This window comes from Myxocyprinus asiaticus, chromosome 2 (assembly GCF_019703515.2).
Source record: "Myxocyprinus asiaticus isolate MX2 ecotype Aquarium Trade chromosome 2, UBuf_Myxa_2, whole genome shotgun sequence".
Lineage (NCBI taxonomy): Eukaryota > Metazoa > Chordata > Actinopteri > Cypriniformes > Catostomidae > Myxocyprinus > Myxocyprinus asiaticus.
In genome coordinates, this window is record NC_059345.1 from 56,655,533 (window position 1) to 56,672,047 (window position 16,515).

The 16,515-nt window shown below is 38.9% G+C and overlaps 1 protein-coding gene across 2 annotated transcripts in view; it reads left to right on the plus strand.

Moving 5' to 3' along the window:
- Positions 1-16,515, plus strand: part of LOC127416509 (1-phosphatidylinositol 4,5-bisphosphate phosphodiesterase beta-3-like) — an 85,682-nt gene that overhangs the window by 53,106 nt on the left and 16,061 nt on the right. For both annotated transcript variants that reach the window (XM_051655931.1, XM_051655920.1), the window contains exons 6-21: positions 1,327-1,380; positions 1,518-1,590; positions 2,855-2,955; positions 6,240-6,406; positions 7,547-7,693; positions 7,777-7,934; positions 9,425-9,507; positions 9,613-9,697; positions 10,159-10,306; positions 12,950-13,051; positions 13,207-13,286; positions 13,536-13,632; positions 13,760-13,844; positions 13,975-14,099; positions 16,061-16,215; positions 16,331-16,492. In XM_051655931.1, coding sequence (XP_051511891.1) covers positions 1,327-1,380; positions 1,518-1,590; positions 2,855-2,955; positions 6,240-6,406; positions 7,547-7,693; positions 7,777-7,934; positions 9,425-9,507; positions 9,613-9,697; positions 10,159-10,306; positions 12,950-13,051; positions 13,207-13,286; positions 13,536-13,632; positions 13,760-13,844; positions 13,975-14,099; positions 16,061-16,215; positions 16,331-16,492 — 1,822 coding nt within the window. The remainder of the gene's footprint in view (positions 1-1,326; positions 1,381-1,517; positions 1,591-2,854; positions 2,956-6,239; positions 6,407-7,546; positions 7,694-7,776; positions 7,935-9,424; positions 9,508-9,612; positions 9,698-10,158; positions 10,307-12,949; positions 13,052-13,206; positions 13,287-13,535; positions 13,633-13,759; positions 13,845-13,974; positions 14,100-16,060; positions 16,216-16,330; positions 16,493-16,515) is intronic.

Sequence of the window (16,515 nt, forward strand, 5' to 3'; positions counted from 1 at the left end):
TCTGAGTATACATATAAGCTATCACATTTTTATCATTTCACGTTATTCATCAGAAAAACAAGTGGTGAAAGGTGGCTTTTTATTAAATGCGCTCTGCCCTTGTTCAGATATTTAAGGCACATACCAGTCTGATAAGCTTCCAAGTTTCTTGTACCGCTTCGCATTATCTTTCCACCATAAAAACAGATCTGTAGGTATGCATAACTCCAACAAGAACCAAATATCAACAGATTATAATTCAATAAGAATCTAAATTTTAGTAGTATTGCCACATTTGGCTTTGCTTGAAAGCGCAGACGCCATTAAATCTCTCAAATAACACCTTGATGACACACATCCACAAACACCCCTAGTGAACTCAGTTTTAACTGCAAGATTTGGTGAGAGACTTAGAGGTGAAGTACAGGATAATTCAGCATTGCCCACGCCAGGCAAATGCCCAAAGGATAATCAATTTGCAATATTCCAGTAATGGTTTTAATAGTTGACTTGCTGATGCAGAACGAGTACTCGATTAGTTAATTACTTGTGCACATCTCTATAAGCAACATCCGTTTTTTTTTTTTTGTGTGTGTGTGTTTTTGTCAGCTTGGTGTAAAGAACAGACTGAAATTTAAGTTGTTATTCACTGACCATCTTTCCATCTAGCCCACATTCACATCCAGGTTTAAAAATGGTGCTTCTATGTCGATGACGCCAAAATGGCATTGGTTCTTGAGTGAGTAGTAACAGAATGTGCGATGCCATTTTTAAATTCTGGACACGAACGTGGGCTTGACACGAGCTTTGGTGTACAAGAACATTATATGTGAATAACGGCTTAAATTGAAATGCATCTGTGTATCACACGGAGATATCTTATGGCTTAAGATGACTTGGAATATGAATTGTATGTAGTAGTTTTATGATACTTTTGATATGGTATTTTTCTTTTTGTTTTTGGAGCTTGACAGACATAAATTCTCTTTTGGTGTTACACTGAAAAGTCATACAGTTTTGAAACTATATGAGGGTGAGTAAATTATAATAGAAAATTCATTTTTGAGGGTGAATAGTACCATTTGGATTAGGTCAAGTCATAGGGTCCCATTTACAGACAGGGTTTGGGCGTCAACTTAATGACCTTTAAAATAAATCACTCCTTATTCTGATGATACAGTGATTTATGGCAACTGTAGGAGAATCACATTAAATTCTGTTAAATTTATCTGTGCAAGTGATCATAGTGGTGTAGAGTTATGATCAAAAGTTCATAGATAACAAAATCAACCTTATTGACTTATCTTTCTCTCACTGTCTTGTGTTTTCTGTCATTTCTTTCTTCAGTTACACTAAGCTAAAGCTGCAGGTAAATCAGGATGGGAAAATCCCTGTGAAGAAGTAAGTGAACACAAGCTGTCTCACTCAAACACACAGTTATGTTACCATTTGTTTAGGGCTGTCACTATTAATGTGCCACTTCTTTCATCACTCCTTGTTTTCACTTCTTCTCTGACTTTCTCTTTCACTTCTTGCAGTTTCCTGAAAATGTTCTCGGATAAGAAGCGTGTGGAGACTGCGCTGGAACACTGCGGTCTCGTCAATAACAGGGTAATCATTCGTGCACCAGTCAGTGATTATTACACATTAAACCATTATAGTTTTACCCTTCACTGTCTTGTCTGCAGAGCTTTCATGAGACGAATCTCCATCTCTCCCTCCCTCTCTAATTCTCTCAAAAGTACTATAGCAAAAATACTTTGTTGTCCAAGTAATCCACACTTCCTAAGAACTCTTTCATTATTCCTCAAATGTCTGTTTCTTTATCTCACTTGTCTTCTCTTTAACCTTATTTTTTATTCTCACTTTCTCCTCTCACATGTCACATGTTGTATAATCCTTTCTTTTTCCTTGTCACTTTATGTTGATCTGTGATCAGTCACTCTTCTCCTTTTATGGTTCAGTTTAGAGTTCAGACACAGAAGAGCTGCTCTTAGATCAGCACACTGAGATTGTGTCCACATGTAAACCTGTTTACTGTCCAACACTGTCCTCTGCTGGTTGAATGATGCATCAAGACACTTCAATGAGCTGTATTCTGCATTAGTGGTCAGGAACTTTTTGGAAATGAAGTGCCTTTTCAGTCACTGTGCCAGATCAGTAAACATTGTTTAGAGAGGAAAAAGCAGATCAAAATGTATTACTAAAGCGCAAGTGGCACTGCACTACCCAGTTTAACCACACAGCACAACTCGATTTATTTGCGCAACCCACAGACTGGGTCAGATTACAGTGCTGCCCAAATTCATCTGTGCAGTGATTTTAGGTACAGTCCAGTGGGTCACGTGGATATGGGTCCGCATAGCAGTTTTGTTCCTCTTTTGGGCCGTTGGGCTTCCCATGCAACTCAAAGGATACTGCAAGATGTAGTTTGGGATGCTGGGCTTCAGCATTGTGAATATAAGCAACTAAATAAACACATATAATATGAATCTATCTAATATGAGTTGCTGAATAATGAAAATATCAAAAAAGAGAGAGTTTTCCATGATATATTCCCTTTGAAATTTCCTTCAAATACTTACTACTTGTAAACAGTTATTGTTATCAGCTATATAACTTACTGTAAAAGTCTTTAAAAATGGAAAACTTTGAAGGTTGATGACTCATTCTCATTTAAATCATTTATTCAGTGTTTCTACTCATTTGATCTCCTCTGTTATTGTAGCTAGCATATGTATTGATCTCCATCATTCTGTCTTTTCCTCTGTGTCCATCACTCTTTCTGTCAGTCAATCTGGGATTCAAATTCTGATCTAAACTTGGAAATAAATTAAATGTTTTTTTCATAAATTATGTAATTTTTATTCCACAGGCCGAGGGTATAAAGCCAGATGACTTTACCTGGGACAGGTTCCAAAACTTCCTCAGCAAGCTGAGTCCCAGACCAGAGGTGGAGCGCATCTTTGTGGAGCTGTGAGTGAACAGCCACACAGATATGTCCTAACTAGTGCTGTCAATCAATTAAAATATAGTTAATCATGATTAATCACATGGTTTATCATAGTTAATTGCGATTAATCGCTGATTTTAAAAGTTCTGAAATTTGCCTTATTCTATTCCTGTCAAAATGCATTTAGTTCCTTCTTAGAAAAAAAAATGCATATTAAATTTGTGACAATGTTTTATTAACATTTTCCAAACAAAGCATTCCATAGTATGAAGACAGAAACCCACTAAAAGAACACCAATTCAAGGAACATTCAATGTTTCCCAAAGTGTAAGTGGGAGGTTGACTATTTAAAAAAACTAGTCCCTGTAGTTTGTCTATTCATTGCAATGGGCAATGCATCTCTGAAAGGGGACATATTATGCCCCTTTTTGCACGATGTAATATAAGTCTCAGGTGTCCCCAGAATGTGTCTGTCAAGTTTCAGCTCAAAATACCTCACAGATCGTTTATTCTACCATGGCTGTATACCCCTGTTTTGTAGCCCTGTTCCAAACGGGTTGTTTTAGTGTCTGTAGCTTTAGAGCTGCTGCTCACCATACTCCTTTCTGGAAGTGGACTGTGCCTTTCCTGCTGGTGCCATGGATACCCCTGAGACAACACCGGAGTTCAGCCGTACTTGTTTGACGAATTTGCGTTTTGCTACGATGAATAATGTGTTGTTCGGTGTCTAACGCCAATTTTAGCTTTCTCTGCTTTCCATTGTAGGGAACAGTACTACTTCAATAAGCAACACACATTAAGTACTGTAATGACATTTGCTAAGCGCAGTATCGTGGCATGATACATTTAGTATAATGCTCATATTTTAATTGTGGTACAGGTGCTCATGTGGAAACTGTGAAATGAGTTGCTACGTTACACAATGCACAATGTTTTCACAACAAGCATTTTTCGCGCAACGTGCAAACAAGCAAATCCAGAAAGCCAAATTGCAAACATTAAAAAGTATAAAGTGCGAAACTTACGACTTACAAATCTGAAGTTGGGTCATGGAGAGTTGGTATCGATCCATCCTTGATCCTTAGATTGGAAGCAAATCCAGACTTGTGTTGACCCTCGTTGATGAAGCAGTCTGATGTAAAATGGTTTGCACAAACATATTGGGATTTTCCTATTGTTGTGGGCACATTGCCATAAAAAATAAAACTAGTCCACTGGGTCTTCAGTGGCTCAGATGCCGAGAGTACATGAAGACTCTTGTGTTCACTCTTGCAGCCAACGACAGAACATTTGGTGTGTTTACCTCGTAGCTGGGACATTCTCGAGTTAGCACAAGTGTCTCTAGCGAGGAGATAAATATGGCGGACTGTGCTATGCTCGCTCAGGTTTTAATGAGGGCAGATCTAAGCTACTTGGGCAGATCTCTTCGCCAGCCGTGGGTGGTACCTTTCCCCTTTTGACACTGTTTTCTATTGATGAGGAAAGGAAAGAAACGAGGGGATGGTCTTTTACCATGTTTTGTGGTTGTCTACACACACTGGGGACTCATAATTATGTTAAAAAAAAAACTTAAAAAGTGGATTTTGCATAATATGGCCCCTTTAAACCCTCATCCTCCACAATGCTATACACTTTGCTATAGCAATCGTGAAGCCGCATTTACATGATTAGCGCCGCTTTGAACTCCACATGAAAAGCGCTTGCAGAGAACGTTTTGTTTTGCTTTTAGTGCTGGCACTGTCCACGTTATGATACTTAATTCAAATTGTCCGGTAAGACAAAACTGCAACACGACGCCGGGGAAATGCTGATGCTCGAATCAAGCAAGTCATCTTGGTTTGTTTTGCACAAAAGATTATGGTTAAGAGGTCCTTACTCTATCACTTTGTCATTGACACAGAATCGCTGTTGTATGTTCCTGTCCCAATACCCACATTCGCAGTCATTGTACTTGCCTAGTTGCCCACTCGTCTTACATATTTCCTGTGTTTGGCCACAGTGTGAAAGTAGACGTGAAGACTGCAAGTGTGCGTTTGACTTTTGATTGCACGTTAGCACACTCATAGACTTAACAATGTTGGTCCCGGTTTTTTAGTTGTTCCCAGAAGACTGATTGTTGTTGGTAGTGGTGACTGTTAAAAAGCCAACGTAAAATAATAACAAACTAAATACGTAGTTAAAATTAATTGTAAAAGTTATTTCTTTTAAGTCCTTTATATTTTCAATACTTGTCATCCATAATTGCTGTAAAATATGAAATAGAAGCAATTTTTTTCTACTTTGTTCCTCAATACATGGCACAAAAACGTAATTTTATAGACCTGTGTGATCCATTAAAAGCTACTAATGTAAACCCTTTAAATGATATGCTTTGGCTTGTCATTTATATAAGATAACCAAAGACTACTTTACACAACTTATCAGTATGTGGTTTCATACAAAAAATAAAAGCATTAAAATATATAATTCGACACACTGGCTGATAAATTGCCAAAACCACCAGCAGTATTAGGCAAGAGCAAACTAAATTAGGTCAGTATTAGGCGAGAAGAAGAACAAAGAGTTCTTAATTACTAAAAAATACATATTTAGTAATTGTGATGCTGCTATTTGGTCATACCAACCAGTGGTAAAAAAAAATAAAGATTTATATTGAATATATATATATATATATATATATATATATATATATATATATATATATATATATATATATATATATATATATATATATATGTGTGTGTGTGTGTGTATGTATATATATATATATATATATATATATATATATATATATATATATATATATATATATATACACACACCCATAACATATGTTTCTTTTTTAACTTATCTATTGGATATATTATAATGAATAACTTGCATTAAAATGCTTTCCTTGACAACATCTTGGTGAAATACGCTACTTAATCAGGAAGGCTCTGGGATACACTTACCCTGAAAGATCGTAGAAGCGGTATTTAGGCTAGTTTGGATTTAGTGTGGGATAAATACACTGATCTTTAGCATGTTTCAGACATGGGACAGTCTTGCAGACTTGGGCAAGAATGCAAGTGTGGGTATTGGTTTCTGGTGTGTATGTCAGTGTAATGTCCCGACACATAGCAAATCTTCCGCCCTATTCCAACCAGTATTCATAATGCTAATGTGATTAGAGTGTTAATGTGATGCGTTAACATGTTAATTTCGACAGCTCTAGTCTTAACCAGTATTTACAGCGTTTAAGGAACATGTAGGTGTTTCGCACAGTGTTGATGACAGGTGTATGCTTTACTGTTTGTGTATGCAGAGGCTCTAAAGGAAAGCCCTTCCTATCTCTGGATCAGTTGATGGACTTTATAAACCGCAGACAGAGAGATTCACGGCTAAACGAGGTACTTTACCCGCCGCTCAAACGAGAACAGATCCGCCAGCTCATGGAGAAATATGAGACCAACGCCAGCCAGCTAGAGAGAGGTACAAATGCACACACACATGACACAAAAAGCACACTGCAAAGCCAAGAGTATGTTGACACCCCCTTTTAATTAAAGGAATAGTTCACCCAAAAATGATAATTTACTCACCCTCATGCAATCCCAGATGTGTATGACTTACTTTCTTCTGCAGAACACAAACAAAGATTTTTAGAAGAGTATTTCAGCTCTGTAGGTCCATACAATGCAAGTGAATGGTGGCCAAAATTTTGAAGCTCCAAAAAGCACATAAAGGCAGCATAAAAGTAATCCATAAGACTCCAGTGGTTTAATCCATGTCTTCTGAAGTGATCAAATCTATTTTGGGTGTGAACATGCCAAAATGTAACTCTTTTCTTCACTGTATTGTACATCTTGCCATGCAGTCTCTAGGCACAATCATGATTTCAAGCTAGATGGCACTAGGAAGTGTAATCGATCTTGGAATTATGATCAGCAAGGAGACTGCTGCTTTTATGTGCTTTTTGGAGCTTCAAAATTCTGGTCACTATTCTCTTGCCATGTATGGACCTACAGAGCTGAAATATTCTTCTACAAATCTTCATTTGTGTTCTGTAGAGGAAAGAAAGTCATACACATCTGGGATGGCATGAGGGTGAGTAAATGATGAGAGAATTGTAATTTTTGGGTGAATTATTACTTCAGTGGGTTTGGCTATTTCATCTACACCCAGTAATAAAATCAAGCATGCAGCCAAACAATCTCCTTTGACAAACATTTTTAGTAGAATTGGGCATTTAAATGTCACTGTATACAAAGCCAAGAAAAAGTTTACTGAGTGTGGTGTGAAAGAACGTGACTGGCCTCTACAAAACCAAGACCTGAACCCAGCTGAACATTTTTGGGATGAATTGTACACCAACTGTGAGCCAGGGCACATCGACCAACATCAGATGCTCTTGTGTCCCTTCATCCATGCTCCAGCATCTAGTGGAAAGCCTTTCCAGAAGAGCAGAAGCTGTCATATCAGTAAAGGGAGGACTAGATCCCTATTAATGCCTGGTGTTTTGAATGTAAATGCTTAACAAGCACATATGGGTGTGATGTTTGGGTGTCCACATTTTGGCCATAATGATAATATTATTGATAATGGTTTGTGTATATGTCCATGTGTGAGCAGATCAGATCTCCCTGATGGGCTTCACAAAGTATCTTGGTGGGGAAGAGAACTCTGTGGTTCCTCCTGAGAGGTTGGATATCATCGATGACATGAATCAACCCCTGTCGCACTATTTCATCAACTCTTCACACAACACCTACCTCACAGGTATACACAAACACTCTTAAACAGACACAGATATGCTTATAAAAACACAAACTTAAGCATTTGTCTGATCTCTCCTCTTGCAGTGGGGCAGTTGACAGGTCTGTCATCAGTAGAGATGTATCGCCAGGTGTTGCTGACAGGGTGCCGCTGTATAGAGCTGGACTGCTGGAAGGGCCGCCCACCTGAAGAAGAACCAATCATCACGCACGGTTTCACCATGACCACTGAGATTCCATTCAAGGTGGGCTTACGGTTACCATTCCTCCATTTACCCTTTCAAATATACAGTGGGTCCAAACATTTGATGGTTACCATACCTCCATTTACCCTTTCAAATACACTGATGATCCGAAACATTATGACCACCTGCCTAATATGCTGTTGGTCCTCCATGTGCTGCCAAAACAGCGCCGACTCGCTGAGGCATGGACTCTACAAGACCCCTGAAGGTGTCCTGTGGTGTTTGGAAACAAGATATTAGCAGCAGATCCTTCAAGTCCTGTAATTTGCGAGGTCAAGCCGTGGATTGGACTTGTTGGTCCAGCACATCCCACAGATGCTCAATCGGATTGAAATCTGGGGGAATTTGGAGGCCAGGGCAACACCTTGAACTCTTCATCATGTTCCTCAAACCATACCTGAACAATGTGTGCAGTGTGGCAAACATTGTCCTGCTGAAAGAGGCCACTGCCATCAGGGAATACCATTGCCATTAAGGGGTGTACCTGGTCTTCAACAATGTTTAGGTAGGTGGCATGTGTCAAATTGACGTCCACATGAATGGCTGGACCCAGGGTTTCCCAGCAGAACATTGCCCAGAGCATCACTCTCCCTCCACCGGCTTCTCGTCTTCTCACAGTGCATCCTGCTACCATCACTTCCCCAGTTAAATGGCGCACACATACACGGCAGTCCACATGATGTAAAAGAAAATGGGACTCATCGGACCAGGCGATCTTGTTCCACTGCTACAAGGTCCAGTTCCGATGCTCACGTGCCCATTGTAGGCACTGTCGACGGTGGACAGGGGTCATCATGGGCACTCTGACAGGTCTGTGGCAACACAGCCCCATACGCAGCAGGGTGCGATGCACTGTGTGTTGTGAAACATTACTCCCATAACCATCATTAAAATTTTCTGTGACTTGTGCCACAGTAGACCTTCTGTCGATTCGGACCAAACGGGATAGCCTTCGTTGCCCTTGCACATTGATGAACATTTGCTGCCCAACACCCTGTCACTGGTTTGTGGTTTGTCCCTCCTCAGACCACTGTCAGTAGGTACTCACCACTGCTGACCTGGAGCACCCCACAAGCCTTGCTGTTTCATAGATGCTCTGATCCAGTTATCTGGCCATAACAAATTTGTCCCTTGTCAAAGTCGCTCAGGTCTTTGCTCCTGCCCATTTCTCCTGCATTCAATACATTGACTATGAGAACTGATTGTTCGCTTACCATCTAATCTACTCAGACCTTGACATGTGGCCTTGTTAAGAGATGATCAACATTATTCGCTTCACCTGTCATAATGTTTTGGCTCATCGTGTATGCAGTGGGTCCAAATATTTGAGACAAACTTTAAATACAATGTGGGTTTAAATACAATTCATAATACAATTTATTATGAAACTAATAAGAAGCATTTTTGCAAGTGGACTGAACTGTAACAGAAGAGTGTGTGTACAGTGTTTGTAGTATCAGTTTAAAACGTTTCCTTTTCTCTTACTTTAGGAGGTGATTGAGGCCATTGCTGAAAGTGCATTCAAAACGTCTCCCTACCCCCTCATCCTGTCCTTTGAGAATCATGTGGACTCGTAAGTATAAGGCACAAGTGCACGCATGTGTATGAATCATACATCTGTCTGAGACTGCTGTCTGTATCTATTTCTCTCTCTTCTGTGTCATTATGTTCTCTTCAGAGCAAAGCAGCAGGCTAAGATGGCAGAGTACTGCCGCTCTATGTTCGGGGATGCACTGCTCATTGATCCACTGGAGAAATATCCGGTGAGTCATAGGTCATAAGTCTCGCATCATAACCAGCCACAATGCAACGAGTAATTTGCATGTTTATACTGGAAATGAAAACTAATTAGAGCATATTTGATATTTAAAATACAGTTATACGAAGCAGGATTTTGGACAAATAAGATTTCACTGTGGGAGGGGCTACCCAGCATGTCATGCCAGAAATAGAAACCAGGCAACAGACAAAAGGTCTTGTCGCTTGTCATGGTCATGGAAGAGACAGCTTTTCTTGTTTGTCACTATATTGCTTTGCACCTAGTTAGGAAACACCGTCCGCCAACCCTAGAACAGTGGTTACCATTAAACGTGTTTTGTTTTCATAAGACGGTTCTTTAGAACCATACACAGGGAAACTTAGTGTAAATTGAAATAGTGTACAGTAATATTTTACTTTAGTGTGAGAGCAGATAATAGTCTTTAAAATCATGTTGTTTTTACAGCTGGTCCCTGGTCAACAACTGCCAAGCCCCCAGGAGCTGATGGGGAAGATTCTAATCAAGAACAAGAAGAAACGTGATCCCAAGGCATCTAACGGAGGGAGCATCCGACGCAAAGATGGCATGGATGACCAGTCCTCACCTTTAAATGGTGTGTGCTTATAAACACACACACACAGTCTCCGCTATATCCTGATCCAGTCTTGCAAAAAAAAAAAAAAAAATTTAAGCATGTAAAAGGGTAAAACTGTTCTTTCTGAATTCGAAAAATTCCAGCCTTTTTCAAATCAAAGTCATAGTCATCTTATTTCATTAAAAAAAAATTTTAGTTCATCACTTGTAGAGCTGTTCAGCTGTGACATCAATTTGTAGGCAAACCCGGAAAGTTTATTCGCCATGGGTTGCTATGGGAGTTTCCTATCGTTTTTTTTATAATGGCAGTTTTGGATTTAGGAGTAAAATAAGGTCTGTGGTAAACATTACTTGAAGATACTAGGACATCAGTTACACATAGTCTAAATAAGGACTACAAATACCACACGCATGTAAGTGTACGTGCCTTACGAAATGGAAAACCATTGTAGTCCTTATCTAGCAACTTGTTACCAACATACTTTTTTAAAAACTCACAACTGCTTCAAAATTCACTTTTGGTGTATGACTGTGTGTAATTTATGTTGTAGAAAAACAAGGTCAAAGTATCTTCAAGTAATGTTTACCTCAGACTTCATTTTGCTTTTAAATCCAAAACTGCCATTATAAAGCCCCATAGATAATATTGCTATTGTATCTACATGGCTTGAAAATGCGAATTGTCTTCCGGGTTTTTGGACTACAACCTGACCAGCTCTATTCTCATGGCCACATTTAAATCGTCATTTCAGAATATTTAGTTAAAGGTGCACTCAGTAACACTTTTTTATTTATGTAGTGCTGACTGTTATTTCAGTGGTCTTAGACGTAATAGTTACACCTTTCACTGTGGATGTAGGATCATGCAAGAACAAAGCTTTTTGGTTACCGATGACATTGTTTAAATGCCCTATTCACAATCAGTTATGATTAATGTATTCATTTGCATGACTGAGTGTCCAATAACAGGGGGATTTGTTTATCTGTAAAACTTTTAATGAGATAAAAAATACTAAGTGAACCTTTAACTAGCTAGATAATGTCTGTGTTAGCATTCTAAAGTATATATAGAACAGCCCATGTCTAAGGCCTTGTCCACACTAATGCGTTTTCTTCTGCCAAAATGAATACTTTCGAAAACACTTTCTGTAACTGCATAGTTTGTTTTCAGTCATCGTTTTCATACTGAAACTGGTTAATGTGGATATGGCCTAAAACAACACCTATCAAACCTACTTTAGTATGGAGGGCCAAGTCTGCCAATATAAAAATGAATAATTAAATGTATTTGCAAATAAATGTAAACAAAATAAATAAAGGGTACTTGGAAATAAATTAATTTTCAAATGTGACATAATTGAGTATTTATACTTTTGTTTCCTTATTTATGTATTTATACATTATTTCCACATGTATTCATCTCAACATGTATTTATTTACTCATTTACATGTACATTTATTAATTTACACATTTATTTGTCCGCATGGTAATGACGGGCCGTGTTTTCTACTTCAGGCATTGCAATCGAGCACAGAGTGCTCCAGAGTGAAAGTTGGAGGTCACCGTAACATCTTTTGGTTGACAAACTTAAATATGTCTACAGACTTGAAATATAGCCACAGATGGGTGTGGAGGTGCATTTAGAATTTGTAAAATATACCTGTGAACAGAGCAAGTCAAAAAGGGATTGAATGATCTCTGTTGAATAATGACTTAGAGGTGGGCTATTTGACCAAAATCTTATATCTTATATTAAGTAATTTTATATCACTGTAACTGAATGTACCTAGGTAAACCATACTTGTTTCTTACAGACTGAGAGTCCTTTAGGTGCTTTTTTTTATGTATCTTGCACTGAGGAGAGGCTTCTGTCTGGCCACTCTGCCATAAAGCCCAGATTGGTGGAGTGTTGCAGTGATGGTTGTCCTTCTGCAAGTTTCTCCCATCTCCACACATGATCTCTGGAGCTCAACCAGAGTGACCATCGGGTTCTTGGTCACCACTCTTACCAAGGCCCTTCTCACCAGATTGCTCAGTTTGGCCAGGTGGCCAGCTCTAAGAAGAGTCCTGGTTGTTCCAAACTTCTTCCATTTAAGAATTATGGAGGCCACTGTGCTCTTGGGAACCTTCAGTGCAGGCGACATTTTTTTGTAACCTTCCCCAGATCTGTGCCTCGACACAATCCTGTCTCTGAGCTCTGCAGGTGGACCCCGATCAAAGTGTAAAAACATCTCAAAGATGATCCAGAGAAATGGGATGCATAGCAAAGGGTCTGAATACTTATGTCAATGTGATATTTCAGTTTTTTATTTTTAATATATTTGCAAAGATAAAAAAATCTGTTTTTTGCATTGCCATTATGGGGAATGGAGTGTAGATTGATGTGGGAAAAAAAATGGAGGGGTCTGAATACTTTCTGAATGCACTGTACATCACATTTGATTATGTATTTATTTATATGTCTTCTCTTTTTTTTTTTTTTTTTTTTACAAAATGTATTTATCTGTGTTTATTATTGGCAGACTTTGTCCTCCATACTTTTAACTCCTTTTGTGGTTATGAAATAGCCTAGTTTCTTTTTTTGTTGTTCTTTTTTTTTGTTGTTGCCATTACTCATTTAATTTTAGATTCAAAACCATTCATTATAAGATTTGTGTTTAGATTCTCCTTTGTCTGATGGGGAGGTAGGCCAGCTCATGTCCAATGGGGGTGAGAAGCTTGGAGAGAGGATGGCCAAAGACCTTGATATCCGCAAATCTATTGGTGGGTTTGTGCCTAGTTGACACAAGGTCTCAACCAATCAGGGTGAAGACTGATGTCAATTAGGTACCAGTATGGAAGTTTGTGGTAAATGCACTTATGGGGTATATTTAATTTTGTTTGTCTTTCTGTGCGTATTCTTTTTTATTACTTTATAGATCGTGGCGATGGAGAGAGTGATGAAGAGGAGGAAGAGGAACCCATTCCCGATCCAAAGAAACACAACAACACTGATGAGGTAATAATTATGATACGCCAATCCGTACTTTCCACAGTCTCTCTCCCATCTAACCCGGCAGTCAAACTAAGTGTCAAAGAGAGAGTACAAAATGGTCATGAACCACTGTTTTTGGCACTAAAACTTTAACATTATAAGTGGACCTCAGGGGAAAGAAAGTAAATAAATGCATGACATGACCCCTTTAGGAATTACTTCTCAGGATAGTAAGTCAGGCATGGAAGCATTTGATGTGTCTCTCTATTTAAGGGTACTGCATACAGTGAGGTGAACGCAACTGAGGAGATGTCCACATTGGTCAACTACATAGAACCAGTCAAATTCAAATCCTTTGAGGTGGCAACCAGTGAGTAATGATTCTGTGATCCTGTGTGTATGTGCACGCATGGGTCTTTAATTGCTTGAATGTTTAGCATCATAGCTGTTAGTATATCAACAGAATATAACATGGAGTTCTATCTCATTCTTTTCAGAGAGGAATAAATATTTTGAGATGTCATCTTTTGTGGAGACCAAAGGCATGGACACTCTGAAGAACTCTCCCAGCGAGTTTGTAGAGTATCCTTTACAATCTCAGTCTCAAAAATGTGGCCATGATGTCATGGTTCAGACGTTTGTACGTGTGTGTGTGTGTGTGTGTGTGTGTTTGAGTAATATTGTTCTTCCTGAGCAAAATATGTGCATTCAGATACAATAAAAAGCAGCTGAGTCGTATCTACCCCAAAGGGACTCGTGTTGACTCCAGTAACTACATGCCACAACTCTTCTGGAACGTGGGCTGCCAGATGGTGGCGCTAAACTTCCAGACGCTCGGTCAGATATTCAGACAACATTTATTCCTTATGCAGTTGAAGTCAGAAGTTTACATACACTTAGGTTGAAGTCATTAAAACTCATTTTTTAACCACTCCACAGATTTAATATTAGCAAACTATAGTTTTGGCAAGTCGTTTAGGACATCTACTTTGTGCATGACACAAGTAATTTTTCTAACAATTGTTTACAGACAGATTTTTTCACTTTTAATTGACTATATCACAATTCCTGTGGGTCAGAAGTTTAAATACACTAAGTTTACTGTGCCTTTAAGCAGCTTTGAAAATTCCAGAAAATGATGTCAAGCCTTTAGACAATTAGCCAATTAGCTTCTGATAGGAGATGTGGTGTACCTGTGGATGTATTTTAAGGTCTGCCTTCAAAATCAGTGCCTCTTTGCTTGACATCATGGAAAAATCAAAAGAAATCAGCCAAGACCTCAGGAAAGAAATTGTGGACCTCCACAAATCTGGTTCATCATTGGGAGTAATTTTCAAATGCATGAAGGTACCACGTTCATCTGTACAAACAATAGTACGCAAGTATAAACACCATGGGTCCACACAGCCATCATACTGCTCAGGAAGGAGACACAGTCTGTCTCCTAGAGATGAACGTAGTTTGGTGCGAAAAGTGCAAATCAATCCCAGAACAACAGCAAAGGTCCTTGTGAAGATGCTAGAGGAAACAGGTAGACAAGTATCTATATCCACAGTAAAATGAGTCCTACATCGACATAACCTTAAAGGCTGCACAGCAAGGAAGAAGCCACTGCTCCAAAACCACCATAAAAAAGCCAGACTACAGTTTGCAAGTGCACATGGGGAAATGTCCTCCGGTCTAATGAAACAAAAATTTTACTGTTTGGCCATAATGACCATCGTTATGTTTGGAGGAAAATGGGTGAGGCTTGCAAGCCGAAGAACCCCATCCCAACCGTGAAGCATGGGGGTGGCAGCGTCATGATGTGAGGGTGCTTTGCTGCAGGAGGGACTGGTGCACTTCACAAAATAGATGGCATCATGAGAAAGGAAAATTATGTGGATATATTGAAGCATCATCTCAAGACATCAACCAGGAAGTTAAAGCTCCTGGGTCTTTCAAATGGACAATGACCCCAAGCATACCTCCAAAGTTGTGGCAAAATGGCTTAAGGACAACAAAGTCAAGGTATTGGAGTGGCCATCACAAAGCCCTGACCTCAATCTGAAAAAGCGTGTGCGAGCAAGGAGTCCTTGCACCAGTTCTGTCTGGAGGAATGGGCCAGTTCCAGCAACTTATTGTGAGAAGCTTGTGGAAGGCCACCCAAAATGTTTGACCCAAGTTAAACAATTTAAAGGCAATGCTACCAAGTACTAACAAAGTGTATGTAAACTTCTAACCCACTGTGAATGTGATGAAAGAAATAAATGCTGAAATAAATCATTCTCTCTACTATTATTCTGACATTTCACATTCTTAAAATAAAGTAGTGATCCTAACTGACCTAAGACGGGGAAAGTTTTCTATGATTAAATTTCAGGAATTGTGAAAAACTGAGTTTAAATGTATTTGGCTAAGGTGTCTTCAACTATACGTATATAGTGCCCTTAAAGTATTTGGACACTTGGACACATTCATAAATTTTTAAGCCACACTTAAAAATGTTTTAATATCAGTTGCATTGGATTTAGAAAATGTCTTACCAAGAACTAACGCTTAATAATTTGAAACATAAGTTTCTTTTTGTTAAAGGTTTTTCTTCCAAGGGGTGTTTGTTGTGTCTTTCCTCACAATAAATGCCACTTCCCTTGATATTTTCTTAAATAATGCAAAGAAATTCATAACATTTTTAAGTGTGACTTGAGTGTCCCAATTCGTCTTTGGGCCACTGTGTTTAGATGAAATATCTTCTTCTTTTCCTCTCAAAAGTCAGCACTATTAAAGCAGACTTCTATCGCTGTTTGTCTCTGTCTCAGACTTGCCGATGCAGCTGAATATGGGCGTGTTTGAATATAATGGGCACTGTGGTTACCTGTTAAAGCCAGAGTTCATGAGACGCAATGACAAACACTTTGACCCATTCACTGTGGATATTGTGGATGGCATCGTAGCCAACACAATCAAGATCAAGGTACTGTATAGTTAATTTAGCATACTGTTTGAAGTTATAATTACATTTTGTGATTTTGTTTTGAAATTGCAAATGTGATATGTAAGATCGGATCACCTTTTCCTCACTTAATCAGATCATCTCAGGGCAGTTTCTGAATGATAAGAAGGTCGGTGTTTATGTGGAGGTGGACATGTTTGGACTTCCTGCAGACACTAAAAGGAAATATCGAACGAAAACCTCTAACAATAACTCTCTTGACCCAGTCTGGGATGAAGATACTTTTGTGTTCAACAAGGTAACAAATGAAAGTAAAAATAC